At 50.8% G+C, this 27559-nt stretch overlaps 12 protein-coding genes and 1 non-coding gene across 13 annotated transcripts; 6 read left to right on the forward strand and 7 right to left on the reverse strand.

The window, feature by feature from the left end:
* The first annotated feature begins 3460 nt into the window (after nucleotides 1-3460).
* ASPBRDRAFT_580424 (uncharacterized protein) lies at nucleotides 3461-4628 on the forward strand. The gene has a single exon (XM_067627837.1). The coding sequence runs from the start codon at nucleotides 3897-3899 to the stop codon at nucleotides 4572-4574; it is 678 nt and encodes a 225-aa protein (XP_067479138.1). The 5' UTR covers nucleotides 3461-3896; the 3' UTR covers nucleotides 4575-4628.
* Nucleotides 4629-6442: 1814 nt separating this feature from the next.
* Nucleotides 6443-8978, reverse strand: ASPBRDRAFT_196028 (putative serine/threonine protein kinase (Prp4); the record flags this gene model as incomplete). Its single annotated transcript, XM_067620928.1, has 3 exons — nucleotides 6443-7917; nucleotides 7989-8209; nucleotides 8260-8978. The coding sequence occupies 3 exons, from the start codon at nucleotides 8976-8978 to the stop codon at nucleotides 6443-6445; spliced, it is 2415 nt and encodes an 804-aa protein (XP_067479139.1).
* A 563-nt stretch (nucleotides 8979-9541) lies between these two features.
* On the forward strand, nucleotides 9542-9921 carry ASPBRDRAFT_207188 (translation machinery-associated protein 7; the record flags this gene model as incomplete). The annotated part of the gene is made up of 3 exons (XM_067621794.1): nucleotides 9542-9601; nucleotides 9671-9760; nucleotides 9827-9921. The coding sequence occupies exons 1-3, from the start codon at nucleotides 9580-9582 to the stop codon at nucleotides 9919-9921; spliced, it is 207 nt and encodes a 68-aa protein (XP_067479140.1). The 5' UTR covers nucleotides 9542-9579.
* A 502-nt stretch (nucleotides 9922-10423) lies between these two features.
* ASPBRDRAFT_30266 (uncharacterized protein) lies at nucleotides 10424-12222 on the reverse strand (the record flags this gene model as incomplete). The annotated part of the gene is made up of 2 exons (XM_067622755.1): nucleotides 10424-11990; nucleotides 12056-12222. The coding sequence occupies 2 exons, from the start codon at nucleotides 12220-12222 to the stop codon at nucleotides 10424-10426; spliced, it is 1734 nt and encodes a 577-aa protein (XP_067479141.1).
* A 1116-nt stretch (nucleotides 12223-13338) lies between these two features.
* Nucleotides 13339-14509, forward strand: ASPBRDRAFT_580262 (cytochrome b5-like heme/steroid binding domain-containing protein). Its single transcript, XM_067627834.1, has 3 exons — nucleotides 13339-13512; nucleotides 13570-13910; nucleotides 14024-14509. Exons 2-3 carry the CDS (start codon nucleotides 13674-13676, stop codon nucleotides 14252-14254), a joined length of 468 nt encoding a protein of 155 aa, XP_067479142.1. The 5' UTR covers nucleotides 13339-13512; nucleotides 13570-13673; the 3' UTR covers nucleotides 14255-14509.
* A 254-nt stretch (nucleotides 14510-14763) lies between these two features.
* ish1 (double-strand break repair enhancer MSC1) lies at nucleotides 14764-16588 on the reverse strand (the record flags this gene model as incomplete). Its single annotated transcript, XM_067617762.1, has 5 exons — nucleotides 14764-15271; nucleotides 15326-16117; nucleotides 16175-16322; nucleotides 16382-16432; nucleotides 16504-16588. The coding sequence occupies 5 exons, from the start codon at nucleotides 16586-16588 to the stop codon at nucleotides 14764-14766; spliced, it is 1584 nt and encodes a 527-aa protein (XP_067479143.1).
* Nucleotides 16589-17582: 994 nt separating this feature from the next.
* On the forward strand, nucleotides 17583-18608 carry ASPBRDRAFT_125633 (PQ-loop repeat-containing protein; the record flags this gene model as incomplete). The annotated part of the gene is made up of 4 exons (XM_067617807.1): nucleotides 17583-17650; nucleotides 17712-17969; nucleotides 18038-18515; nucleotides 18558-18608. 4 exons carry the CDS (start codon nucleotides 17583-17585, stop codon nucleotides 18606-18608), a joined length of 855 nt encoding a protein of 284 aa, XP_067479144.1.
* A 424-nt stretch (nucleotides 18609-19032) lies between these two features.
* ASPBRDRAFT_43269 (nuclear transport factor 2 family protein) lies at nucleotides 19033-20246 on the reverse strand. Its single transcript, XM_067624960.1, has 6 exons — nucleotides 20099-20246; nucleotides 19910-19927; nucleotides 19672-19736; nucleotides 19521-19592; nucleotides 19350-19448; nucleotides 19033-19228 (listed from the first exon to the last, which is right to left on the reverse strand). The coding sequence occupies exons 1-6, from the start codon at nucleotides 20103-20105 to the stop codon at nucleotides 19121-19123; spliced, it is 369 nt and encodes a 122-aa protein (XP_067479145.1). The 5' UTR covers nucleotides 20106-20246; the 3' UTR covers nucleotides 19033-19120.
* ASPBRDRAFT_43271 (uncharacterized protein) lies at nucleotides 20168-23007 on the reverse strand. The gene has a single exon (XM_067624961.1). It carries the CDS (start codon nucleotides 22949-22951, stop codon nucleotides 20513-20515), a length of 2439 nt encoding a protein of 812 aa, XP_067479146.1. The 5' UTR covers nucleotides 22952-23007; the 3' UTR covers nucleotides 20168-20512.
* A 159-nt stretch (nucleotides 23008-23166) lies between these two features.
* Nucleotides 23167-23555, reverse strand: ASPBRDRAFT_43272 (uncharacterized protein). The gene is made up of 2 exons (XM_067624962.1): nucleotides 23512-23555; nucleotides 23167-23457 (listed from the first exon to the last, which is right to left on the reverse strand). The coding sequence occupies exons 1-2, from the start codon at nucleotides 23531-23533 to the stop codon at nucleotides 23300-23302; spliced, it is 180 nt and encodes a 59-aa protein (XP_067479147.1). The 5' UTR covers nucleotides 23534-23555; the 3' UTR covers nucleotides 23167-23299.
* On the reverse strand, nucleotides 23413-23539 carry ASPBRDRAFT_t150. Its single transcript has one exon. It is a non-coding gene; the product is annotated as a tRNA-OTHER (tRNA).
* Nucleotides 23556-24397: 842 nt separating the features above from the next.
* On the forward strand, nucleotides 24398-25471 carry ASPBRDRAFT_580591 (uncharacterized protein). The gene is made up of 3 exons (XM_067627841.1): nucleotides 24398-24530; nucleotides 24640-25051; nucleotides 25127-25471. Exons 1-2 carry the CDS (start codon nucleotides 24481-24483, stop codon nucleotides 25040-25042), a joined length of 453 nt encoding a protein of 150 aa, XP_067479148.1. The 5' UTR covers nucleotides 24398-24480; the 3' UTR covers nucleotides 25043-25051; nucleotides 25127-25471.
* Nucleotides 25472-25825: 354 nt separating this feature from the next.
* ASPBRDRAFT_55159 (F-box protein) lies at nucleotides 25826-27085 on the forward strand (the record flags this gene model as incomplete). Its single annotated transcript, XM_067627352.1, has 1 exon — nucleotides 25826-27085. One exon carries the CDS (start codon nucleotides 25826-25828, stop codon nucleotides 27083-27085), a length of 1260 nt encoding a protein of 419 aa, XP_067479149.1.
* Between the last annotated feature and the right edge of the window lie 474 nt (nucleotides 27086-27559).

Here is a 27559-nt window from a genome sequence, read left to right on the forward strand (position 1 = left end):
AGTGGCAGTGGCAGTGGTGGTGATATTATTTTTGGCTTATTGGGAAGGGGGGCAAGAGTCCAGGGAAGTTGCACAGCCAGGGATGGATGTAGTTTCCAGGGAACGCAGTCAGATGGGGGCCAGCGGATAGTTAATATGGCCGTGGGGAAAAGGGAAGGGAAGGGAAGGGGAGGTGGACTGGTGGAGGGTATAAAAGGGGGACGTGCAGTGAAGGATAAGGGGGGCAAATGATATATATGCAAAACAAGTCCCAAAGTATATCACGACGAAGAAGAAGAGAAGCCGAAGAAGAAAAGCAACAGATGCGAGATGAAGATCAATGACTTGACGGGAACTTGTCGGAAAGAGGAAAAACGATTAAACACGCCAGAGGCACAAAAGGACGGCGTCCAGGGACGGAAGAGGGAAGAGAGACAGGAGAAGAAGAGCGACAAGAGGAAGTATAGGGATTAAGACGGAGCGCGGAAGGCCAGGTAAAAATAAGTAAAAATAAGATTAATATGGCGATGATGGACGGGGCGCCGATAAGAGAGACAGACAGAGAGTCAGAATGAGAGCGAGCCAGCCAGACCTGCAGCAGGAAATGGCGAAAAATGGGGACCCAGAAAATCCCCAGGGGACCCAGGAAAGAACAACACCACCACCACCAGAAGAAATCAAAATAAGTCGAAAAGTAAAATAATAATATTATTATTATTATTCCCGTTCCCTTAAACGAGTAAATCATAAAAAATAATATTACCCATAATAGTACTCCGTACATGAAAATATTAAAAAGCGATAAATAAAATAAATCCTCCCTAATAAATCTCATAATAGTAACACCTAATCATCATCATCATCACTCGTGGCCAGAGCCACTCTCCATCCAGTCCCTCCTCCATCTCGAGGGAACTAAATTGAACATGAAGTCTCTTACCTCAGAGGCTGCAGCCCACGAATCATCTCCTGGAAAGCTGGCCGACCATTCAGAACAACCAACTGCAGGTGACCCTCTCTCTCCCTCTCTTTCTCCCTCCCATCCATCCATCCATCCATTTCACACCCACCACCCCCCTAAAACTACTATGTAACTCCCCCGTTACATCTTCAGCCTGCAAGACCAGACAGAACAAGGACCATCGCCACAGGATTATTGGTCGGGGCGCCATCCACTTGGAGTGGAGTGGAGTGGTAGTAACCCCACTCACCCAACCCAAGCTAACAAATGTATGATGCTTAGACTAGTTTAGGGTCCAGCTAGTCAAGCTACAAATAGGAAAGGCGCGTATGTGTGCGTGTGTGTGTGGGAATTTGGGAAAAGACGGAACCAAACCAGACCAAACCAAACCAAACCCACTACGTAGACTACTGACTGACCCGACAAGGCCGCGACCCTCAAAACACAAGATCCAGACGGGCGGGTATCAAGTCAGTCGGTGGGAAAGGCGGCGAGGAAACCAAGAATAGCTGACGGAACTGACTAAACTACTAAAACACGCACCCGCGTAAGCTGAGCCTGGGAGCCTGGGAGGATCCATGAATCGACATCATCAATATCCACTGGGTCCTGACTAACCAACTTCCTTTCTTCTTGTCTAGTTATTAGTTAGAATCCAGCATCGCGTGCTAACTGAGTTGACAGACTAAGGGGCAATGGATGTTCACGATCTGACAAGGCCAAAAGGAAAAAACAATGGGAAAAAGAGACACCTCCCCTTAGTTACTAGTCGAGTGGATCTTGTTGATTTACTTGTGTGCTATGGAGGGGAGAAAGGGAGCCAAATGGGCACGAGTGCGTGGAGGGAGAAAACGAAACTCTGGCAGTGGCAGCACCCGCACACCCTCTCCCCCTTTCAGTTTAGTTAAAGAGGGTCACAAGGCTCACTTGGATGCCTGGACCTGACCTACAGTATACAAGCATAAGTATGGTAGTGGCCTGAAGTCCCATCCCTACAGTATAGTTAGTAATTAGTATAGGCTACGATACATAATAATAACAAGAAACAATAATCTCAAGTCCCCCCATCCTTCATTGGAGTTGAGAGTGAGACTTAATGAATGGGAGAAGCTCCGCGCAGACCCGATGGAGTCATGGCCAGACGGCCAATGCCGCCGCCGTCGTGGCTGTACGGGTTTAGTGTCCGGTCCCCGACCAGGCCAAAAAGAAAAGATCGACGATCACGAAAAGAATGGAAACCTGAGAAGGCAACGCAGACAGACCGCAACTGACGAGCAATGATTTGCTGCCTCCAACAGGGTCAACTGCTGAGAATTGTTTGCCAGGAGGCGGTGTGTGTGTAGGAGGGCGAGTTGTGACAGGTCATTCGAGTGCAGATTGGCTCCACTCACACTTCTGCCCTTCCAAGGCTGGCCCGAGCACATCCTCGTCATTGGCTGAATGCGGAACGCCCAGGGAAGATAAATCCGCCTCCCCGTGGGTATGATTGGCGAGGTCAGTCAGATGAACTGGGATGGAACTGCTGGAAGGACAGGAACTCAGGAAGTAGACTGCTACCTAGTACTATCTACTAAGGTTCCAGCCTCTTTTGGGGGAAGAAGGAAGGGGAAGGCTAGACGGGGGACGCACAAATGAGCTCATGCCCATGGCCACAATCATTCACTGGGTCCGTTGGTCAGTAATAGGTATCAGCGCCCGGATGCCCCGTAAAGTTGCCATTGCCTGGGCTGTGTGGTAGGAATGAGGCTGGCAAGATGGATGACTGGCTGAAAGGACCCGGAGAGGGGCAGAGGGAAAGAGGGAAATGGGGAAGGGGGAAAGGTTCCTTGCCCCACACTTTAGTTAGTGACTGTCCGTGTCTGAAGTTCTAAACTCTCAGAGTCAGAGCATCTTGAAATGATGCAGGGCGGGAAGAGGGAGGAAAATAGTGAAACCCCCATGGCGGTTATTATTATCATTGCTTGACAGGGCACGATCCATGTTCCCATCTCCATCTCTGACGCCTAGCTATCTATCTATCTATCTATCTACCTATCTATCTACTCCGTAACTAGACTTGTGTGTGTCGTGCTATACAACGGTAAGCGCTGGATCGTCAGTATAGTGAAACGTCAAAGCATCTCCCATCCGCCCCGATCAACGGTGGTTCTCGCAATCTCACCGGGTGTTCGGACGGTAAAAGTCAGCGGTAGCCATTCGTTAGACTCTACGGTGTCCCTCTGGGTAGATAGAAGGTTGGTTGTATAGTCTGTACTGCCAGCTCATGACTCCACCAGCAACATACCTCCTCTCCTACAGTTGGTTACTCGAGATGAAGTGATGCTGGGACAAAGTTTTCAGGGAGAGGAAGGGCACAAATTGTTAATCTGACCATGGAGTTCTAGGCTTATGGGACCAAGCGGGTACGTACACCCTACACAGGATGAGGGAGGATCGCAGGACGAAACGAATGGGATGTCTATACGAAACGGTCGAGCCAAACGGAGATGGCTGGATGGGGCACATCCAACTTCCCGCTGCGTGTTGAATGACGGGCAGCCTGACTTTTGACTTGACTCCATAGTAGTCTAGTCTACTGTTTAGTTAGTTACTAACTACTCATCGCCTTGCCAGACAACGGTGCGACAGTTGCCAGATCTGCTCTTTTCTCCGACCGGCCACCACCACCCTTTCCACCCAAAAGAAGGGCAAAAAGAACAACTAAGTAAACAACTCTGGCGGTTAGATCTCACCGTCTTTTTGAAGCATCGCAAACCCGTTGGCTGGCAGCGAGGACATTATCCAACACATTACCGAACTATTGCCAAAAAACTAAAGTAAAGTTCAGCAGACGCCTTTTGAATCAACCCGACCCCCTCCGAACTATACTTGACCAGCAAGCAAGCAAGCAAGCACAGCAACAGGATGGATGGATGTGTTAGCCAGAAGTTGCAACCGAACTCAATAAAGTGAGGCAATGACGCCGGGGCCAATGACAGCCCAGTTCGTCCGCTTCGAGAATCCCCGAATGACAGCCACGGCGCTTGATGATTGGCTGCTTTGCTGCCACGTTTGCTGTCCGAAGGCTTGGCGGTGGGGACTTCTCGGGCAGCGGTCCTCCAATGATAATTGGCTCACGCCCTCTCAACGCCCAGATTGCAACTATCTACTAATTCCACCATGTCCATGCTTTTGCCTTTTGCCCCATGCATTTCCAACTATTCTTAATGCGGTAGGTCCTGCACAGACCATTTGCCCGGGGCGTTGTTGCTTCATTCTTTGGCCTGGTAGGCTGCCTACCAAGTATACTAACGTTAGTATATCATTGCAAGGCTTCGCAGGGTCATGCACCATCGTCTATATAAAGCAGTTCCGATCCACAGCCCCATTGACTCAATATCTAGCTAGCCAAAGACATTGTGTAGGTAGTAAGAGACCGGATAATAAAGAATCTACGGAGTACACTTGGCTCATACTAGTTCTAATGATAACAGCCCAAGCGTGTCCACGGAGAATTCCCAAAGCAACCAGCCTTCTCGATCTAGTTCCCTTCGCCTTACTTACCCGCTCAAACAGACAGACAGACCCCTGCTGTCTCATGAGACATGTACTAGAGACACATACTCCGTACGGAGTACTACGGAGTATTTATTGATTACCTACGGAGTCTGTATGATTGCTTTTGATAGCCTTGAAATTAAGATCAGCGGGTAAACCACGATTATTTGGACTTGTTTCTTTTTTTATGGAGAGCAGCACAGCGCTTAACAGCTAACTGCGTTCAGTTCATGTACAGGCATGAAAGTGGCTATGCTATGTAAGCAGGTAAGCAAACAAGTAAACTTAGTTTTTTGTCCTGCTTGCATGCTGTACCAGGTACATAAGAGCATACCCACTACTACTAGAGTGCTAGACTGTGCTGTGTGATAGTTTTTACTTTTGTTTGGTTCAAGGTACATGGAACATGTGGTTTATGTACTGTGATGCTGCTATGCAGATATGCATATTTGCCTTGTTTTCTCACTTTTGCCTTATTTTCTATATACCTCTATATACTAGCTGCTAGTATTATCTATAATCGTCATTAGAAGCAAACATTATCCGTAGCTACCATCAAGTAGGTACATAGGTAGTTAGCAATAAAGCAGGCAGGAATACCAGCTGGTACTCTCTCAGTCAAACCCCATAACTACTTGTTACTACGGAGTATAATAGTAAGTAATAACCGATATACTCCGTACTTATGACCCATCCACCCCGGATCCAAATCCAAAGAATCCAGATACCACACAAGTGATAAAAGCATCAGTAGAGTTCATTCACACATCACATCACACATCACACTAGCATCACCAATGCTCCATAAGTAGAGAAAACGGAAAACTGAAAAGTGAAACCAATAAATGACCTCATTAATTCTCCGATCTCTCCTTTGTTATTCCCTACCGCCATTAATGTCATAGAAAAGGGCAAACAAAGAAGAGCAAAAAAAAAAAAAAAGAGGCAAGGGTAATACCGTATAGAGTAACCACTCCATACTACGTACAATGATATCAGTAGTTTTCCTCCCCTTTCCCCTACTCTATTCCACAATTACCTCTCTCGGGAAGAGATTTACCATATATCATGTCATCATTTACAGTGTATAGAGGAGGCAACAAACACACAATCATTCATCATTGATCATTGATCATCCACAATATACTCTGTATAGTGTATGACCCCTGTGGATAGACAGAGAGAGAGAGTATAGCTGAGATGCGGGGCTTTCAGTCGGATTTGCCATGTCAAGTAACTATCTACAGAGTAGATAAGTGGACCGGGATGAGATCCCGTCAGCCTGCCAGTCAATCAATCAATCGATCAATCAATCAACAATCAACCAACAATCCATCAATAACTCTCGTTCCATGGAACGTTATTACTCACTGAAGCTGAAGCTAAAGCTAGTGGGTTGAGTGGCTGCCTGGACGTGTGGAGCCGTTGGCACAAGCTGAGCCTCATTCATCATCACCATCATCATCATTCCATCGAATGATTCATCAATTTGAAGATGAGACATTCTAGAAAGTACTGAACTCCGTACTGCTACCGCGGGTCAGGGCTCTAGAGTGGCACGCGCGTCTAGTCGTCGGGGTTTGTCGCCTTCCGATGGCGTGTGTGTGTGTGCCGTGTGGAAGGCGGCGGGATCACGGATCATGGATGGATCCATGGGGCGTTGATACTGTCTCCATCTACTGTTCGCCACTGGGCGTGGTAGCCCCGGATCCAAGCATCTCATTACTTAGTATGGTGATGGATGATCGGATGCATCGTTCCTCCCCTTTGTTTACTGTTGCGAGTCATCTTGTCATACTCTACTTTGATGAATATCATCAGTGGCAACAATTGATCTTCGGTGGATATATTCTGAATTGGAATGTAGGAAGTCCTACTATGACATAATATGTACAACGGATGGCTCCCGCATTCATCTCAAAAAGAGTATACTCCAAATAAGAAAGATAGATTCAGCTACAGTGATTACGCCTTGGGCCGAGACAGAAACGGATGTTTCAACGCCTCCGTCGGCGTGCACCGCTTCTCCGGATTGAGGTTCAAACACCGGTCCAGAAGATCCACAAATTGGGCCAGCTCTTTTGCCTCACTGTCGGTCATGCCTCGTGTCTCCTTGCCTCCCATTAGTCGCGTCTTCAAGTCCCGCGTGGGCTTCTTGAAGTCCAGCACCCGCGTGACGGGTCGCCCGGTGATCTTATCCTCTTCCATGCTCAAAAAGTTGAGCATGTCATCGAAGTGCATCGGCGTCAGCGACCCTCGCCGCAGCAGCTTCGGCGGATATTTGCCACGGCATTCCATGATGGATCGTAGCATCTGGTTGTTGTTGCGCCCCGTAAACAGTATCTTGCCCGTATACAGCTCGAACAACGTGCATCCGATTGACCACACATCAATGGCGTGGTCGTACGGGATTCCCAGAATAATCTCGGGCGCCCGGTAGAATCGACTCACGAGATACGGTGTGATCTCGTTCTCCGTCGCCGGGGATGCCGATCCCAGGTCGCACACTTTCAGGATGTTGCGTTGCTCGTTGACCAACAAGTTATCGGGCTTGAGGTCCGCATGGAGAATGTTGCACTTCCGCATCAAGCTGAGTCCCAGGAATATCTGCTGGGCATACGCCCGGATGGCTCGCAAGTTCAAGCCAACGTCACGTCCGAATTTCTTCAAGACCTCTCGCAGGTTCATGCTCAGGTTCTCAAACACCATGCAAAGATGTCCCTTGTGGTCAAAGTACCGCTCAAACTTGATAACGTGCTTCTTGTCCTCCGGGTCCGCCTCGTGAAGCTGCTCCAGGATGCCGATTTCCTTCATACCCGCCTTCTTCATCGTGTCATTCTGGCGGATGATCTTGATCGCAACCAAGCCACCAGTCTTGGAGTCGGTGGCGCGTACGACCGACGAGAACATGCCCTTGCCTAGATTCTGCTGCACATGGTATCGCCCGTTAATCAACTCACCCAGCCGGACATTGTAATATCCTTCCGGGTCATCCCAGTTGTCCATCATGCTGATGTCGAGCTCCTTGGGCTGTGGGACTGCCGACTTAGCCGATGCATGCGTTGGTTGCGCAGTCTCCTGCGTGTCCTCAGCGAACATATCATCGTCATCATCCTCCGCGAACATGTCATAAGGATCCTTCGCTTTGGGCTGAGGCGGGGGTTGAACAGCGTCGGGGAGCAGGATGTCCTGTCGGGAGGTCTGTGTTTCGTCATAAGACGCCGCAGACAACTCCTCATTAGCACCACGACTATCATGCTTCTCTCTCTCCGCTTTCATGTCCAAGGTAGGGTCGTAGTCTGCTGCAGATGGTCCATCTTTGTCCACACCGTTTACCGGTGCACCATTCATTAGATCAGCATCCTTGCCTACTTTAAAGTCAGAGAACAACTCCCCTGGACTATCAGCAGGGGTCTCGGGTGCTGACAGCGGCGCTGCTTCTGTAGAAGAGTTGTTGTTAGCTACGAACTCTCTGAGCTTCCACGTTGGGAGATCAAGCAGAAAAACTTACCAGAAACAGCACTGCCTGATGCGGCAGTATCAGCACCCGCGGTAGACGATTCTCTACTACTTTCACCGATGTGTAGTGCCTGCAAACGCATCGGGGTAGCCTGGCCTCGGTATTTGGCCCGGATTGCTTCACGTCGTTTGCGACGCGCCTCTAACTGGGCCGCTTCGTCAACGGGCTCGGCGGGGGGTTGTTCCTCGTGAGTCTCGGACGCTCCATTCACACTGTAAAGACATTAGCTCCGTACCAACTACCGACTTGGGTGATCACCTACCTATCAACATGGGCATGTAAGGTGGCAGAAGCTTGCTGCGCCTGAGTTTTCTGTGTTTCAGTATTTTGCTTAATACCTTGAGCGACGACTGGAGTGTTCCCTCGCTCGCTCACTGACTGTTCAATAGAAGCCCCCCTCCTGCGGTTCCGAGAGGCGGTACTCTCATCTCTCGGAGTCTCCCACTCATCTCCGGAATATTGCTTAGGCTTGCGAACTTCGCGATACGGCGACCGGCTCCGCGTGCGCGCGCGCTTCTCTCTGCGGCGATCAGATTCGTCGCTATATCGAAGGCCATCGCCGTAATGCTCCTCACGGTCGTAGTCATGATAAGGCCGCGCGCGTCGGTCGGATTGACCTCGTCCGTAGTACCGGCTGTCATCGTATCGGGGCCCGACGCGTCGGGGCGGTTCGTGTCGATATCGCCGGTCGTCATGGTCATAATCATAGTCATAATCATCGTCCCGGCGCCGCTTGTAGCCTCTGTGATCTCGGTAGGGAGAGCGGGACCGCGTACGCGAGGTCGACCTGGTCCTGGTCCTCGATCTCCGGTGGCGTGGCGATCTGCTCCGCGTCGCGGATGCAGGACTAGCTCTGGTGGGACGGTCAACGATGCTGCCATTAAGAGGAAGTTTCGACGTAGTTGCCTTCGTCTCTGAGCCTGATTCGATGATCTCACCCTCTGAAGGGGTCGATGGAGACCTCGACCTGCGGGACGCCATGGTGGTATTACCAGGCTCACTCAGGGATCCTGGAGATGAACTAAAAAAGGTGTGGGCTGGCTCCTTAGAGCGGCTTCAGAGACAAAAGAAGCAAGTCTCGGTTAGCAAGAACGTTTCCGACGAAGCGTTATTTGGGAGGAGTGTATTGAGAAAGTCCAACCGGCTGAGAATGCCACGGCCCTTGCCCTCGACTACTGTCTCAAGAAAGCATGAGACAGCGTTCCTTGATATGTATATTTCTTTTCCTTCTTGGAAAGATTCCCTCAAGTCCTCTTGTATTTCAAAGAGAAGACCGACAGAACCAGGATGAACGGGATGAAGGATGAAAGACTGGATGGATGGAATAGAAACTTTGGCTGTGATGTGAGGTGGTGAGAGAAGCCAAAGTCGCAATGGGGAGATGCCCGGGCGGTGAGGGGGCGGCCGCCGAAGATTTTGCGGCTAACCTGAAACGACACTAGTGGCTCCCCGCGGGACAATCGCTGATAAGCAGCCGATTTTTTGCGACGCCGCGATTCTTCCCCTCCTCCAAGACTCGCAGCAAGCGCCACTTTACATTCCTCTTCCTCCACGCTCACTTACACTTTTATCCAACGACACAATGGGTGGTCAAAGCAGAGAAGGTAGGAGACTATTACCTATCTTGACAGCGCATCTTGCTTTACCTCAATACTGATCCGCCTCCCGCACAGGTGGCAAGGTCAAGCCTCTCAAGTCGGCCAAGAAGGACAAGAAGGAGCTGGACGAGGATGATCTCGCCTTCCAGGCCAAGAAGAGAGCCGGTACGTTTCTCGTTACAGTTTTTTGGTTGTTGCGGTCACCTTTGCTAATCACATCGCCGTCTACAGAGGAGAAGGCCAAGAAGGAACTCATGGAGAAGGCCAAGGGCAAGGGCCCCCTGAACACTGGTAACCAGGGTATCAAGAAGTCTGGAAAGAAATAGGCAGACTGTGGGCATGAGGTTCTATATGTCCTCACGAGATACAACGAGCTACGACCCACAACTCGGTGTGGAGAATTTGCATATGCATTGAGCACTAATACCATGAGCAACCACTTTTCTTTTGACTCTTTTATTTCATACAAGAATGCACCTTCTCTTATTCACCAGAAACATCCATACCATCAATCACAGGATCAGCTTCAGGAATAGGGAGACCCAACAAGCGGAAAGGGTATCATTGCGCACTGCACAGTAAGAAGGAAAGATAGCCCACTGGCATCGTTAGGAACAAGTAAACATAAATCCGCTGTATGCTGCCCAAGGGTATTCGCAACGCTCAAAGACACGCCCCGGCCAAGATCCAGCAGCAGGACCATCTGACCAAAGGATGGTGAGAAAGAGAATAAACATGACAATGACAAAGAAAGAAAGATTAAATGGAAAAGAAGGGAACGGTGGAAAGATACCCAGAAAGAAATCCAAAGGCCATCGCTGATGCTCTTCAACTAGTCACTCGTTTGACCCACAAGCTACCCCCACCAAACCCAAGATCGTCGCGCTTTTTCCAAGCCCTGAACAGCTTCAGTCCAATCTCGTGCTCTTCCCGCTTGATCTCCGCAAGTTCTGATTCAAGGCTAGCCACAGTCCGCTTAACCTCGTCCCTGGCTGCCATGTCGTAGGCAACGGAGCTCGGCTGGATCACTTGGGTTAACTCATAGATGATCGTGTCGATGTTCGCTCTCCGGCGCATCAGTGTATCTCTGCGAGCCTCCAACGTCTGGATGCGGTTCTGAATTTGTTCCTCTGGTGTAAGTGGTAACTGTTCCTTGGACGGTTCGGCTTCAGCGGCTTGCGCCGGCGTGGGTTTTCTGCTGGGCTTCTTGGCTGGCGCAACAACACTGGGTACAGGCCGTTTCCGTGACATGATTGATGGGAGGTGCTCAGTGGACTGGGATGCAGCATCAAAGCTACCGCGTGCACTTCCAACGGAGCTGGCCATTTCCGTAGGCTCATATGTAGTGGCACTGAAGCGGCTTGCAGGTTGTTCGGCCGCGTCATCAGTTGTCAATTTTAGATCAGCCAACGATGATTCCCAGTCCTCCGGTGCGGGGAAGTCAACACGGGGCGGCTCAGCACTGCTGACAGTGCTGATCGCAGCCGGTTCCTCCGGGGTTCGTGTTCGGAGATTATCCCTGCTAGTTGTGTGCTTAACCTTCTCCGACGCCTTTGGCTTAGATTCACCCGCCGTGATTGTGGTTACGACAGTCGGAACGAACCCGGACGTGGCATAATCGGGCGTCGTGCTGTGCGCTTCTCTTAGTCGATCGTTGCTTGGGGACATGCGCGCGCGTGATGGTGATTTAGCTCTCGGCCTTTCCTGAATGGGCGCTATTATCGGGGCTCGTCCACTAGGTCCCTTCCAGGGCTCACGGATCCCGGGTGGGAGCGTATTGTCGGTTTTGGACGGCCGGGTGCGTGGGTCCGATAGTTTCCTTTTGGAGTTCAGGTGATCTTTGCCCCAGCCAAAGATATTCGAGCTATGGGATGAGGTAGGCTTTGCCGAAATTTCGGTGCGGAAATAAACGCTGCCAGGGGTTGTCTGCCCCGTCCTGCTCAAGTCGCTGGGCGTCAGCTCGCCAGAAAAGTCGTCCCATCTGGATGCCTGGCTCCTTGAGGACTTTGGCGTTTGTAGCCGGTCTGCCTGAGAGTTGGCGCGCTTGCGTAAGACGGGCAATTGACTGGCGAATCTGGTGTTCTCCTTATTCTCCATGGATCCGGCGCTTGAATCAAGTCTGGGTTCGTCTTCTATGGGTGACACACGCGAGCTGTCGCGACTAGCCGGGGGGCGACCGAAGGAGATGGGCGAATCAGGGGGCGAAATGCTTGCACTTTCGGGTCGATATAGGTCGTGAGTGAAGGTAGCTGGGTCTAGGAGATATTTATGTGATAGGCTAGCTGAACGCTGGTGAGGCTGGTCACCAGTTGCAATGTCCAGGGCATGGGATGTGGACGCGACCCGTCGACCCGTGTCGGGGCGTTGCGCAGGAAGGAGCGAGTCGGTAGGGTTGCTAGGCCGCGTTAGAGAGCACAGCTACGATGCTTAAGCTTTAGGGAAAAGGATGAAGCGACTTACCGGGCAATCGCAGGACGAGACTTGGGATGGGCCAGGTTGTCACTGCTCTGGTTGCCCGGAGCGGGGGACAGAGACCGGTAGACACTATCATCCAGGGTCTTGTCGATCAGTGTAGGCTTCCCGATCACGGGCTTCCGCGAACGATGGAAAGACATCTTTCCCCACATGTTGCCGGTTGGGACTTTTCGGTGATAGAACTTGGTGAAATCGATGAAAATTGGTGGTTAAACTGGTTCAATGAATAAGTATGAATCCCCGCGAGGCTAGAACTCGAGCCGAAATGTCCGGAATGTGACCCGTATATCAACGCATACCTTAAAAGGATTTCTAGATCGTGGTGGAATGGCCAAGCAAGGAGTGACACAAAACGGTCGCTGATTAACATGAAAGAAAAAAGCAATATATGGCGAATGTAGGTGGGTTTTCATGCAGCTGACATGCCTGCACGTCAGTTTTAAAGGGAGTAGAGCTGGATTGGAGCACAGCAGAACGAAAAGTAGGGGGAGGGGGAGAAGACGAAGAAGGAGAACCCGTGGAGAAGAGAGTGTGTGAGGAGACAATCAATTAAAGGGCTGAAGCTGGTGTTATACTACAGATAAGACCAGACAATTGGCCAGAAAGAAGAAAAGTACGCAGATGCAACAGCGAGGGAAAAGAATGGAGAAAGAAAGAAAAGAAGAAACACAGCTCATCAAGGTGCCCCTCCTTGAAAGCAAACCGGTTTGCTTGCGTGCGAGAGGCGGAGAAAAGAGCAGTTAGTGCTAGACTGAATAGCAAAGAAGGGATGAAATTAAATGAATAAATGAGTGAATGAATGAATGAATGAATGGAGCACGGAGAAGCAATTGACAGCAGCACCAGCACCACTTGATGCAGTCGGGAGGATCCTGTTTCAGAGTCAGTCGGTTAGTTGTGGATGGTCCTTCAATTCTAATTTTAACTGCCCCATCGTCGACAAGCAGCCCAACGCTCCATCGCAATTAAAAGGAGCATCCCAAAATTAGTAGAGGGAACCAGATTCTAGCAATCTCCGTCGCACAGACTCTAAAACGGTCTTAATCCGATCCGTTGATCTTCTCTGGATTAACATGCTTTGGGTTATTCGTCCGAGCAAGACCAGCTACTAACGACGGAGTAAACAAACACTAAATAAATTGTTCAGTTGCCTGACCCAACAGGCATTCAACTCATTTAAGATCACGTGTCGATAACCCGTGCCGTACCGTATCAGTACCGTAATCGGCCCTGTTCTCCGCACCCACAATCCCCCGTCGCTGATTGGCTCTTCTCCCCAACGTCGTCATGATCGCGAGTCCCTCGGCTCTCCAACTTCAGCATAATCATCATCATTCCCATTCCATCGCTTTCTCTGTCCACCACTACCCAAGTATCCCAGAATTCATAAAGTATACACTGTCCAACAATCTCCACTTACTTACTCGCCATGTCCTCCCCAGGTAATGCTATCCTCCACTACAACAATACCAGCATCAAACTAACCTCCATCTCTCCAGGCGAAGCTGTCCCGCAGACGGCCGAAGTGTCAGTGCTTACTACCCTCACCTTCAATATCACCACTCCCAAACATCAACATCATCACTAACAATATATATAAAGAATGTCAATCGCCACTCCCATAAATCTCATCCTCCTCTCCTTCTTCGTCGTCCTCGTCTACCTCCAACTCCGTCCCAAAGCCCCCGTCAGCCTCCCCAAGGGTCCTCCTCCCGTGGTCTTCCGCACCTTCACCCCAACCACTCTCCTCCCTTTCAACGGCGAGAACGACGCCCCCGTCTACCTCGCTGTCCGTGGTCGTGTATTTGACGTTACTCCGGGCAAGAACTTTTATGGGCCGGTAATTACACCCCCATCCTTCCCCCACCCCCTCTCCATAAAACTCATCATCGCTCGATTAAAGAAGGAGGAAACAGAAGGAGATGACTAACAGAATAATATCTACCTGTGCAGGGCGGTCCCTACGAGAACTTCGCCGGTCGCGACGCATCCCGCGGTCTGGCTTGCCAGAGCTTCGATGAGGAAATGCTTACCAAGGATTTGAAGGGCCCGTTGGATGACTTGAAGGATTTGGATAATGAGCAGTTGGAGAATCTGCAGTCGTGGGAGGAGCGCTTCTCGGAGAAGTATTTGGTTGTTGGAAAGTTAGTGGCCGAGGGGGATCCGGAGGCTAAGAATGCTTGAGTTTTCTATGCAATATTTATATGATGGTGGAGAGCGTGCTTGATTGGTTGGGATGGGGTGTGGTGGATTGGGAGTTGGGTTGAGTAGAGAGCGCTCAGATAGATGTACGTTTGGAGACGGTGTCAAGGGACCGAGGGTATCATCACGTTCGGGTAAGGATTATCTTACACTTCAAAAAAGCGTTGGTATTTTAGTCATGCGGGATGAGGATCGATTCAGTTCAGTTCAAGAATTTCGGGACCTGAGCCATTGTACACTTGATTGCATTGTTCGAAATATCTCAAAGAAAACTGCTACTGAATTTATTACTTAAGAAACCACGATTCAGCCTTCCCCCGCCGTCTCCAACTTTTGCACCGGACAGATTTCAGTTAGTATCATAGACCATCTCAACCACCTCCCCCAAGACCTGCAGTCATTATGTGATGTCATAAAGTCGTATCCCACGAATAACGCCCAGTCGGCAACGGGAAGAACATCGAATGAAAAGAATCAGAAGTCAGGATTGTTTACAGTTCGACCCGCATGCTCGAGGCAGCATGGGAGCCCTGGGCCTTAGCTTTCTCGGCAGCCTCATAACCCTTAGCCTTGGCCTTCTCAGCGGCTTCCTGACCCTGGGCACGACCACTGGATGCGCCGATCTTCAGCTGATCCAGGAGCCACTGGCCGGCCTCTTGCATCTTGGCGAAGATGGTTCCCGAGGGAGACGAAGTGCCGTAACGGAAGTATTCGGCATTACGGCGAGCAGCGGCGCGGAGTTCGTTGATACCGGAGCCCTGGTAGACCGGGATGCCGTACGAGTCAAGGTAGGCCTTGAGGTCCGAATGGGTCCAAGTGTCAAAGGCGGAACCCTTGGCTGCATCGGTGGCCTGCGCCATGTATGAGGTGGCCGATGCGAAGTTAGCGCCTCCGGCCTTGGATGCCTTGGCGTAGTTGTCCTGGGCTTGCTTGACAAGCTCGTCGCGAGTAATGTCGGCGCGGTGGGCTGCCTTAGCGTTCATGGAGGACAGGTACTTCCTGAATGTATGTTAGACGATATTGTCTGAAGTAGTCCTGAGAGAGGGGTCTTACTTCAGGTGCTCGGTGTCCCAGGTATCAAAAGTCCATGCAGACCAACCAGTGGCTGCCTTGTGGCTGTTGAGCCTCACCTTAGCAAGGAGCTCGTCACGCTTGTTGCTCTGAGGCACAGGGACTCCGCGCGCATCGAGGAAAGCCTTCAAACGCGAGTCGGACCAGCCTTCAATTACGGTATCGAAGCTATCTTGGGCCTTGAACTGGGCAACGTCGGTGGCTTTGGAGTATTCGTTACCAGCTCTGGATGTAGCGGCACCGATGATCTGAGTAGCGGTGGACGAAATGGTGGCAGAGGCCTCCGATGCCTGGCTGACCAGAGATGCACGGTGCTTCCTCGCCAGAGCCATGAGTTCATTGCGGCGAGATCCTTGGGGCACTTTGACACCGTGCTCATCGAGGAACTTCTTCAAGTCGGAGTCGGACCAGGCCTTGAACAGGGCATCGCTCAGAGTAGCCTGAGCAGCCTCCGCGGAGGCAGAGGCAGAGGCAGCGATGCTCTTCGCATTCAAACTGGCGAGTCGAGCATTACGGCGAACCGAGGCAATAAGCCTGTCGCGCGTGGTGGGCTGTGGAACCGGCCAGCCACGCTCATCAAGCCATTCCTTTAGATCAGACTCGGACCATTGCTCATATACCCAGTTACCAGGATAGGCGACTGCCTCTCCAAGCTTCGTGGCGATAGACTCGTAGTTTTCACGAGCAGACTTCAGAAGAGTATCACGCTTGCGAGGCTGGGGAGCAGGAACACCATGACGATCAAGGAATGCCTTCAACTGTGAGTCGGACCACCTGTGCAGACTATTAGTACAACCTAATCACATAAAGAACAAACCCGCATAGTCTTACGTGTCAAAGAGCCATTCCTTGGCGTCATGCCAGTGATCAGTATGATGCTGTGTAGCATGTGCCAGGGGCTTTTGGACTTTGGCCTCCCAGTTAGACTTCACTAGGCTCTCTAGATCCTTGCGATCGGCCGGCGATGGGTACGGGATGTCTGTAGACTTTGTCAACTATGCTTCATGGGAAGATCATACGAGAGGATAAGCAGCATACCATGATCGGAAAGCCATCTTTCTAATTCGGTTTCATGCCATTTGTTGTAAACTGAGGGGATGTTAGCGAGTGTTTCGATATGGGAGCAGTCAAATCCGTCAATGGTATAGAAGGCGACATACCAGCCTTGCTAAACCAGCTGGATGCTCCAACCGCCTCAAAGGTTGCAAGCGCAAATACCAGATACGAAGCCAAATGGAGCTTCATTCTGGCGAGATGTAGAAGCTATATCGAGAGTTGATTGTTGTTGTTTGCTTATAGAGTCAATGTTAGCTCTCGTTCCACCACGAGCAACAACATAAAGTGTCAGTGAGAAGTAACTTACAATTGTGAATTGCGAGATCTTAAGCAAAAGAGATTAAGAGCACTACGTCCCGGGATGAAGATATTTATTGGTCGCGACCTGGCGATCTCTTCGTCAAAAAGAGAATCAGGGAGGCGGCGCGGGATGAGCGTCGAGTGACGTATGCTGAGGAGCAGGCCAGCTTCCCCCAATTCTGGCGTCATCGATGATAGAGTGGCCCATAGTTGGTCTTTCAGCTGCAGTTGAGTAAGCTTTTGCTGGCTTGCTGGATGACTCCATTCACTGCCAATTGTTTGTCCCACCGCCTACTATTGAAGGCGACTTGGTGACTTGGTTGACTCTCTGCAACAATATACAAAGTATACTCACTAGTAACTTAGTGACTATTGATGTTTCTGACGCAAGGCACATGATCTGCCGCTAACTCTTTAGGGCGATCGGCCCAGCCTTGCCTGTTTGGGCAATGCGGAGACAGGCGATAAGGAGAAACAACTGCTTAGTTATGCCTAGTCAAGGAACTAACTGACTACGGAGTAAACTGCTAGCTCATTCCTCCTCCTCCTTTGGCACTATCTACTACTTCGTACTATCTACCTGACAAGTCATCTTCATCCACTTTCTCGGCCACACAGGTCCAATCAACGCGGGTGTGTGCTGGTATGAGAATGTTGTTTTAGGATCCAATAATCCGCCGCTGTCTCGGGCCGCCTCCGCCTTTCCTCCAAGACCGCCCCCTATGCTCGGGGTATATCTAAAAGTCCAGCTGTGCTCGACGTCCCGCTTGCTGAATTAATTGACTTGATTCGTTTTATCTGTCTGGAACAGTTCCTTCTGGCTGGTAACAGCCATATATCGGGTATATACGTGGTTCTGTGTGTCCTGTCCTAGCTTGTCGACATGGACCTCTCCAACCCGCGGTGCGAGCATCTGGCCTCGCCTGATATCAAAAACTTCATCCTCTCCATGTAAGTACTGCCCTCTAATCATTACTCAAGCCAAGTCTAGCTTGGAGCTAACTGTATCCAGCCTCATCGTCTTCGGAATCCTCCTCTCCTACACCCCCCAACATGTCCGCATCCTTACGATGAAGACCTCCTTCGGCATCTCACCGTACTTCGTCCTCCTAGGGACCACATCTGGTTCCTCGGCACTTGCAAACGTGGTTTCACAACAACAAAGCCTTCACGACATGGCTTGCTGTAAGCAAGTCAATGGAATGGGCTGTTTCGCAGGGATCCTCGGAATCCTACAAGTTGGAACCCAATGCCTTTGCTTCTTCATCATGTAAGACTAATCCCATCATTTTCAAACCATATTCTACCCAAAACTAACCACCAACCAATCACCCCCAGCCTATTCCTCTTCGTCCTCTTCTTCCCCCGAAACACCACCCATCTCCCCAAATCCAGCCCAACCTACCGCACCGCCCTAACCGTCGCCGTCATCTGCATCCTCCACGCCCTCTTCATGCTCATCACCACCCTCGCCGTCGGCTACACCCGCCCTTCATCCCTCCAAGCATGGTCCAACTTCTGCGGCATCTTATCCGCCCTCCTCGCCTCCATCCAATACTTCCCCCAGATCTACACCACCCTGCGACTCCGCTGCGTCGGCTCCCTCAGCATCCCCATGATGTGCATCCAAACGCCCGGCAGTCTCGTCTGGGCGGGCAGTCTAGCAGCCCGATTAGGTCCAAAGGGGTGGAGTACATGGGGTGTCCTCATTGTGACCGCTTGTCTGCAAGGAACGCTGCTGTGCTTGGGTGTATTCTTCGAGTTCCTGGGACCGAATCGGGGACATGGTCATGAGGGACATGATAAGGATACGGTGGTTGTGAGAGGAGAGGATGGGGAAGAAGAGGTGGTGCACGAGGATGATCAGGACTTGCCGTCCGAGGAGACGCCTTTATTGAGGGACCAGTGATGGTCATCTTCATTTGATTAGCTGAAGGTCCAGATTGCTATCTCTGGATGTTGGTATGTGATTGGTTGGTCGGTCGGTTGGTTCGAAGATCCAAAAAGCGCATCAGTGTACTTCTTCTGAGATCGTCCCGTTCTGTTCAGATGCCATGTATAATCCTACCTACATACCTTGGATAGACTCTATACTTCTTGGCTGCAATGTATCAATCGCTGCTGGCGCAGCTTATTATGTATGATTGACTGCTCCGTTCTAGGCTCAAACATGACAACGAGAGAAAGATAGATAGAGTATATATGTATTAGTAAACAAGGAAGAGAATAATTGAAACTCTAATGATAGTAGAAGAAAGGGGAATAGATTGAAAGACAGCAACCAAAAAAGCACATGTCAATCCTCTTTGAAAACTAATTCATTATCTTCATCTCATAAAAGCTGCCTACTAGAATAGGCCATGCCATGGGCACCCCTAAATCAACTCACACCAAGCTCCCGCCAATTCCTCGCGTCGCAATTTAACCCATGATGAGGCGGAAGATGTCGTTGAAGACGTAGTAGCTGCCACCCTCGGGGCTGAGAGTGAAGGTCTGGGTGTAGTTCATGGGGCGCGCCTCCTCGTCGACCTGTAAATGAGAAGAGTAGAGAATAAGTCATTCTGTTTCTCGAACAACTAACGAACCAACCGAGGTCCGGGTTTGGGGGGGGGGGGGGGGGGGGGGGGGGGGGGGGGGGCTGGGTACATACGAGAAGAGCACCGGTAACCATGACAATGATGCTGCCATTGACAGAGGGCTGAGCATCAAGAGTGGAGATCTGGTGCTGGACCTTCTGGAAGGCAAGGCCCTGTTTTTATTACATCGCATGTGTCAGTAAACCAGCCATGGGGTCTTCACGAAGGATGGGATTTCTACTAACCATCAGCTTCTCCATGATAGGAGCAACACCCATCTGGGAAGAGGTCTCAAATGTGAGCATGGAGTTATCGCGCTATCAACCAGGGCGTAAATGCGTTAGCCATTGGGAGCATGTCGTCGTTAACAGGGAGTTGCAGGGTGGCTTAGCGTACGTAGAGACCGGCCAGCTGCTGACGATCCGAGTCAAAGGTCTGGTAGTAGAATTGCACAAATTGCTCTGTTCGTAGCGATATATGTTAGGCCATGTTATGGGCAGTCTGCTTGGGTAGACTCGGGTATCTGGCGATGCAAATGGAATAGGAGGGGGTCTGTCTGATGCGACGATGGCATGCAGTCATCCCTCTGTTTGACGGGACAGGGAAACCAAGGACGAAAGATGATAAAACGTACGTGCGATATTCTGAAAGTCTAGAGGTTAAATCCATTGCGTTAGCTTCCACTGTCCCGATGATATGTGAAGGTGGTTGTGTGTTTGCCCATGGAGGGGCGCCCAAGAGCCTCAGGGAGGGGCAGCAAAACATCAGATGAGATGGACGGAGCGTCGCATCGAGGAGAGCGATGGCGCAAGAGTGGACTTACCGGCCATTTTGAAGGATGTGGTATTTGTGAGACCTAAAAAGAGGAGGATGCGAGAAGATGAGGCAGTGGCAGTGGGATTAGACAGGAAGGAAAGAAGTCGAGGATGAGCATCAACATCAAAAGTATTTCCGTCGCGAGGGGAATTGTGGGGCGCCGCCAGGGTCGGTGCCTTAAAAGACGCTTAAGGCAGCAAGCAACATGGCCCTCAACCACGTTAAGTGACTTACTTCTCATGGCTTCACTTTTTCACTCTGGTCAACTTACGAATTCTACATCTGCCAACGGAATCACTGCACGGTACATGGCTGGAATATACGTACTAGTACGAGAAAGGTATCGTAACCCGACATTATAACCTAGTAGTAATATAGACATATCATTCCATCTTCATCCATGTATCCCAGCAGCCCTATATCACTCGTCGTCCGAGTCCGCAAACATATCTTCGGCTTTAGGTCGCGGCTTTCGGGCCGGAGGTTGGTACTCCGATTGAGACGGTGGCTCGGCTGGTTTTTGAGGTTGCTCTTCCGACTCCCTAGGATCTTCCTCTGGGGCAGAGTCTTCTTCCATTGGCTCCCCATCCGGTCCTTCCAGGTCGCTGTCCTCCATGGGCTCTCCATCAATATCACTCATAGATTCCCCATCAAAGCTTTCAGCTGCGACCGGTGCGGCCGCCGGCTTGTCAACATCCATCCGGTGAGGGTGCGTCTCAGGGGCTCGCCCAGGGTCAAACTTCCCGGAAGCAGCATCTTCATCCACTGTCTTCCAGCGGCTCTTGTTCTTGGAGAATGCACTCGCGGCGCGTTCAGCTTCGGCCTTCTCCCGCTCTTCTCGCAGCTCCTCTTCTGTGAGCGGTGGCTTCTCAAAGATCTGGAAGAAGTGTTCTTGGCTCGACTGCGGAAACACGCACCAGCCTTCCCACAGATGAAGAAGAGAGCCAACGCTGCGCTTCCACTTCTCGGCCCTCAGTCGTCCCCATCGGAAATCCTTCTCAAGTCTCCCCAGATGCTCGAACACCTGGTGTGTTTTCAACGCCGATTCGAATAGCTGCCGATACCGCCAAGCATGTCGCACGCCGCTCGTGGCGGAAGATGAGAGGATGTCGGAAACTAAATAAAGCCCAACTAACTTGGCAGCGGATGTATCCAGATTCTCCTTCGTCGATGGCCGCCCTTCCTCGGCGGGGTTGTCCTTGGCTAGGTCTGCTTGTTCCCGACGGGCAATTCCTGTTTCTGCCTCGCGATCAGGATTCGCCCCAGTGTAGGCAAAAGGGTTCATGATGTTCGACACAATCATTTCCACAACTTCGTCGGCCCCTGCGCCGGCGTGCTCAATGGCGAACGCGGTAACTCGAGCAACGTCACCCTTTCGTAATTTGGCATGCGTAGTAGGAAGGCGAGCAAGCAGATGGGTTAGCTTGGCCTTCTGTAAAGGATTCATATAGCCCAGTCCCTCATTGGCGGCGCCGGGGCCCTCTGCTAGTGGTGCACCGCCAAGGTTTCGTCTTTCGTCTTCATAATCAGACATCTCTTCGTCAGACGAGTCATAGTCATCGTCCGTTACAAACTCATCCATGCGTGTCGTATACTCGAATTTAATATGTGCCTCTGGTGGGGCCCAGCTCGCACCACCCTCGAATAGGGTGCATGAGGGTTGAGGCCTGCCTCGTCGATGTGCGGGAGGGCGGGTATCAGTGAGGATCTCCCACAATTTCCACCTATAGTACACACCACCAGCACTTCTAGCATTCCAGATCCATGCCCATTTCTCGTCCCTTTGAACCTCGGGTCTGCTCATAAGCAGTGCTTCAAACTCCGGTCCGTAACTCAAAAGATTCTCCAGTGTCTTGTGTATCAACTTCAGTTGTTTCAGATCCGACGGCGCCTTCACCTCAACCTGAGTAGAGGGACCAGTTCTCCCATAAGCCGACCCGTACGACGATGGCGGCGCGAACCCTCCACGATGCAACCCGGGCGGTGGGGCGCGATTCAATCGTCCAGGGATATCGGGCGTTATCGACTTGGCGCCAAAGGGAAGAGAGCTTGCGGAAGACAGGCCGACAGTGACCGGCATCGTCGATCCAATAGCGGCAGAAGAAAGGTGTCTCGAGATCGTCAAATAGTATCCCCATCCTAGGTATCTATTCTGTAGAGCGCTAACAGTACTATCGATATCCGACGCCGCAGACTCATTCGCCAGAGTCACGATAGCGGCTACCGATTTCCGGTCGTTTATCGGCTGACCTGGGGGGCGTAGGATCTTGACATTGTCGACAGTCAAAACAGAGGGTATCAGAGACTTCAGCACTGAGGGTGAGGTTCCCGGCGGTAGAGATGCAAGATATAATGTAGGTTTCGCAGCAGCCCGTTCAGCCTCTTTCGCATCAGCAGCTCCTTCATCCTCATCATCTGAAGCACGAAAAGCCGACGCGGCAACCGATGGACCCGGTGCAGCATTATCAAATCCCAATACCCCCGACGCTGTATCCCGATTCCGGTGTACTGGCTGAAACCCTTCATGTGTGCGCTTTCTCGGGGGAGGAGGTCCCAGAGTACCAGGACCGCTCATGCGCGGCCCCGAGCTCGTGAAATGCCGTTTCCCAGGGCCTCCAAAGCCGGGGTTTTTGGGCGGAAATCGGCTTAGTCGTCCATCAGAGGAATGTCGGTCGTGAGCTGGCGAGTCATCTTCGAATGACTTGACGAAGTCCTCATATACGGCGGCGGTCTCGGCTTGCTCGCGGGCTCGTTTGGCTTCCGCTTCGGCTTTCTGGCGTTCGAAGAGCGACTTTTTGGGGATTGCGGACAGTTTGGCCGAGATGTCCGGGAATCCCTTGGATTTCGACTCGTCCGACATGGCGGCCAAGCTTCAGCGGCAAAAAGCCTCTTGTTGGGGGAGTTGGTATGATGGACAGAGGGGGGATTTGGAGAAGCTGGTCGGTCGGTCGGCCTTGGGCGCGGAGGCGGAGATAGACCGGTCGCAGCCTGAGGCATGCCTGCATCACGCATAGCTACTGCAACTGCGGTGTCTACATTCCAATTCCATCTGCATGTCCAATTCTGATAATCTTGCTCATATTATTTCATTATTGGGAGGCTGTTAAGTTCTTTCTTTTCAACATGTATACATGCGTCTCTTAGTATAACGCCTATTGCATTACCTACGACTTTGACGGATAGCCATGGAGCATTTGCTGCAATGTCGCTAGAATGACCAATTCAAAGCCAACAAGCATCCCTCAGTGAGTAAAGCAACTTGCTGCGATATGTGCCTGCCATAAAGGACCAAAAAAAGGGTAAAAGCAAAAAAGATGGGAATGAGCCCAGCCCGGCTCGATCGGACAACCTTACGATCTGGAGTCGCTGTTGTTGTGGTTAGTGGATGTTGGAACCATGATTGGATTCAGTGAAACTTACTACGCGCTACCAATTGCGCCATAGGCCCATTTGTTGAAGGAAACTTCCCGTAGGTCCAACCATATCGTGCTGGTGAAGGATCCCTATAGAGTATGTGCGCTCGCCGACCTTCCTAGGAGATAATGTCGATGATGGCATGAGTTATTGATTATAAGTAATGATACTAATCCATTATAAAGTTATCACTCCATATGGTATCTTCCGTATATTTTTGCAACTAAGGAAAAGGAGGTATGCTAGCTTTGTTGACCCCGCGTTCTTCGTCACGGTTTTCACGCACGCAGTACGCTCTGTTGTACTCTCACTACTTATATACGTCCAGTGGAATGGCTGTGCTCGGGCTGTTGTATGTCCTGGTGCCTGTGTGGCGATCATCTAGGTTCATGTGCCGCTATTGGCTTTCTTGTGGGTTGGTTCAGATTGATATCCTCGGTCAAAGTGTGACTGTGTGGAGATATATTTCCGTAGGATCATGCACAAGTCATACCACCAACACTGGGCACTACTACTGGTGTTACTACTTTCAAGGCCAAAGATTAGTATGGTGCCCCAAGCGCACATGCTAGCTACAGACAATACCAGTTCAGACCCCTCGTCCTTGCCCCCCAATGCAAGTAACATCCAGCTACGTGTATATCATTGAATACAGTTGTACCACGGCCGGAACATCTACCCGGAAGCGCTCACGTGGAGGGCTTACCAGTATCGCGAACTCCTCATGCATGACTACATACCAAGTCCCCGAAATCGTGTCGTACATCTGCTTGAACATGGGATACCAGACAGACGGGGACACCCTATGAGCGCCCCTATTGTTGTTGAGTGTTGCGAACGTTCTCGTGCTCAGACCTCCAAACTGGCGCGAGAACATGCAGAGCTCAGATGACGACCCTACCGCAAGGCCAAAGGGACGAACCAAGCGTGGGATTGAGCATTGGATGTATCAATGCGTCACTAAATGACTAGAAGATGCCTGACTTGTGGAACAGAATCCATGCATATCAAGTCGCACGCTTGAAGTAAGTGATTTGTCCACCCACCTACTAGGCATATCTGCAACGATATCGGGGGAAAAATGGCAACAATCACTGCACATCATCCTGAAATAACCCTATATGCACGGAGCAGTGAAGGGAGAATCCCGACGACTCCAGGCCCAGGCAGTAAATGCTGCCCATCCACCAGTAGACGTGTAACAGCACAGCAGATCTGTTTATACCAGCTGGAGAACATGCAGGCCCCGGTAAAATCCGCGTGTGTTATCGGACTATCCCAGAAGCACCTCTGGGCCGATTACGAGTATCGACAGTTCCACCAGGTCTTGGGCGATTCCTGGAACCACGACCCAGGGACTGATGTCAGACAGTTAGCAGCAGCCTTATGCCCACATAGGCCTGTTTCCTCGACTAAAAGGTTGAAATCTGACTGGCGGGCGATACTTTCACAATCCAGCTTGAGGAGTTGGGAATGTGGACTGAATGGAAGGTCTGGCCGGGCTTCAGACAGATCCTGCGGACTCCATCGGTTGTAACTGCTGAGAGTATGTTGTTTCTCCCCACAGGACGTCCAGGGTACCTGACAGCGGATAACCCAACCACATGGCACACCAATGTAGGAAGTTCACCATGGTGGGCCATTTAGAACCACCAGTCTCAGCCAGTTGTGAACTGTGAGGGGTTATGGTGGCCTCCGGGTCTTTCTCTTGATTGTTGTGGCCTGGCGATTGTTGGTTCTCAGCACATTGCAGTCTGACTGGTGAATTGTTAGCAGCCAAGTCTCCACCTTCAGATCCACTGATTCTTTGGAATCGGTGTGTGGAACCATCGACGGGCAACTTCCTCAACTGTTGTTTATCGTTGAACGGTTCAGCCAATCGGGCCGGACACCAAAAGTCGAATGGATGAATGATGCCGCTTAATCATCTTCCTTGATGAGAAAGAAACCCTGCTTGTACAATGAACAGCTTAACGTTGTCGATCATCTGTAGTTATATCAACAAACAAAGGTAATGAATTGACTGGTATATCCTCGACAGAGGCAAAGCCCGCCATTGTCTGAGACAGGCACAAGACGACGGCTGTTTCATGGCCTATCCATTGCTTAGTTCTCCATCTTCCCGAAGTCATAGTTGTTATAAAAGACTCTAGAAAGCCATGGGATCCCTGTGTTACCCTGGCCTGTAGTCTGATTGGGCTGGTATATAGACATCTCATGCCGTCCACGACAGAATAGGTCAATATCAAATATAACGAGCTGAAATCATAAATCCGACATAGACCCCTGTCCGTGCTATCATTCGCACCAATCATTCGCTATGGGCAATTGCATTTCTTCATATTGGGGGAAGTGGGCATTGTGCATCCCAAATAACGAGACCTCGGCCAGATCCTGGTCTCCCACAGGCTTCAGTGTTAGGTCACTTCTATCCCAGTCACTATCTGAGCGGCCATCAATCGAGCCGTCACCAACCGAGCAGCCAACGACTGAGCAGGCAGTAGCCGACGAACCCCCCAAAGCACCTCGGAATCTCGATACTCTTCCTGCAGAGATCTTCGATATGATAGCCAGCTACCTTGACCAAAATGAGCTCTGTAGCCTCTACCTCGTTTCTCAAAGAGTGAACAAACTGACATACTCGTCCATCCTGGCTTCCTTACATGCCAAGAAACACACCGGACTCACACCCAAGGAGATCGAAACCATCCACACTCTGGCGACTGACCCGACCATCAACCACCTTCCTAGGTCGTTGCATGTATCTGTGCCACATATCGGACATAGTGCTGCACGGAGGGTAAGTTGGGGACGCCTGTCATACAGCCGAACGGCCCTCCATGAACTCCCAGAGATGAAAGCATTGAGGCAGGACTTGAATCGGCTGGTGAACTGCAAAGAGTTTCATTTCACGCTCACCAGGGCCCGTTCGACCTTGGGGAACAAAGTCATGTACATTGAGGACGCCCTTTATGCGGTCCTTGCTGAAAACACCGTGCCAGTCGAGAGACTTATACTTGACAGCAGGGTTGTCAAGTCGCGGGCAAGCGAGAAGTCAATGATGCACCCGAATCTTGTTCGGGTGTGGAGGCGCTTGAAGTCGCTCAAGATTACTGAGTCGCCCTCACTGGATTTCTCAAGAGGTACCGCTCTTTCCCACATCCTTCAGCACGCCCCAGAACTTCGAAGCCTTTCCCTCCACAGTCTAGCTGACACCCCTGTACGTCGCTCGACGATATTCAGATTAGCCAGCTCCGCAAACATCGGTACGAACCGGCTTGAGAAGCTGAGACTCACGTATCTCACAGTTGAGCCGGAAGATCTGATCATGTGGCTGACACGCTTTAACAGTACTCTGAAGATACTGGACCTTCACTCCATTGGCCTGGCGCACGGAAGCTGGGTCAATGTAGTCCAGCACATCCTAGACTCATGTCCTGACTTGCAGAAGGTTGTCGTGGACTACCCATGGGTTTCTGAATGGAACCGGCGTGCCTGGGATAGATTCGAGTGTTCGGGACCCGACATTCGAATAAAGTTAGAACAGTTCAAGCAGAGAGCCACCGAAGCCAATCTCTAACTTGCCGACGGGCAACGTCCTGGCAAGTGTCCACTCGTTGATGTACAAAAGCACCATCCCTGTACATGTTTGGGTTTGAAGATGCTATCTAATACATAGGTTTCTTTTGTTTGTTGTGTGTACATTTCTGTTGACATTCCCATTTTCTTGTCGTGTCTATCGCATGTTTGAGGTTCCGATCTATGTGATGTAAGCTGTCCACCCTTTCGTTGTTTGCTTTTCTTTTGTCAGTTTTTCTACTCTTATTTCTTTTTCCCACCCTTCTCTATCATTGGCCCCTGATTAGATGGTTCCTGACAGATAGGTACCGGATGCCATGGGTCGCCCACCAGCCAGACGACCCCAAGGTATATATGACCAGGAGGTGGTGCATGGTAGCGAGCCAGGCTACCAAATCACCTGTTTAGTAGTAGACTATTGCACTTAGCATAATAATAAATCAGTAATTGTGTTCATCCACTGGGCCTGTCACTT

This window comes from Aspergillus brasiliensis, assembly GCF_001889945.1.
Source record: "Aspergillus brasiliensis CBS 101740 unplaced genomic scaffold ASPBRscaffold_6, whole genome shotgun sequence".
Classification (NCBI taxonomy): Eukaryota; Fungi; Ascomycota; class Eurotiomycetes; order Eurotiales; family Aspergillaceae; genus Aspergillus; species Aspergillus brasiliensis.

Coding starts and splice junctions, on each gene's coding strand:
- ASPBRDRAFT_580424 (XM_067627837.1), top strand. CDS start 3,897: ATGACGCCGGGGCCAATGACAGCCCAGTTCGTCCGCTTCGAGAATCCC.
- ASPBRDRAFT_580262 (XM_067627834.1), top strand. CDS start 13,674: ATGTCAATCGCCACTCCCATAAATCTCATCCTCCTCTCCTTCTTCGTC. Junction 13,911..14,023: donor GCAAGAACTTTTATGGGCCG/GTAATTACACCC, acceptor CTACCTGTGCAG/GGCGGTCCCTACGAGAACTT.
- ASPBRDRAFT_43269 (XM_067624960.1), bottom strand. Junction 19,593..19,671: donor AGCAGCTGGCCGGTCTCTAC/GTACGCTAAGCC, acceptor CCTGGTTGATAG/CGCGATAACTCCATGCTCAC. Junction 19,229..19,349: donor TGGTTACCGGTGCTCTTCTC/GTATGTACCCAG, acceptor TCTCATTTACAG/GTCGACGAGGAGGCGCGCCC.
- ASPBRDRAFT_43271 (XM_067624961.1), bottom strand. CDS start 22,951: ATGTCGGACGAGTCGAAATCCAAGGGATTCCCGGACATCTCGGCCAAA.
- ASPBRDRAFT_43272 (XM_067624962.1), bottom strand. CDS start 23,533: ATGGCGCAATTGGTAGCGCGTA. Junction 23,458..23,511: donor GGCGCAATTGGTAGCGCGTA/GTAAGTTTCACT, acceptor CCACAACAACAG/CGACTCCAGATCGTAAGGTT.
- ASPBRDRAFT_580591 (XM_067627841.1), top strand. CDS start 24,481: ATGCCTGACTTGTGGAACAGAATCCATGCATATCAAGTCGCACGCTTG. Junction 24,531..24,639: donor TATCAAGTCGCACGCTTGAA/GTAAGTGATTTG, acceptor TGCACGGAGCAG/TGAAGGGAGAATCCCGACGA.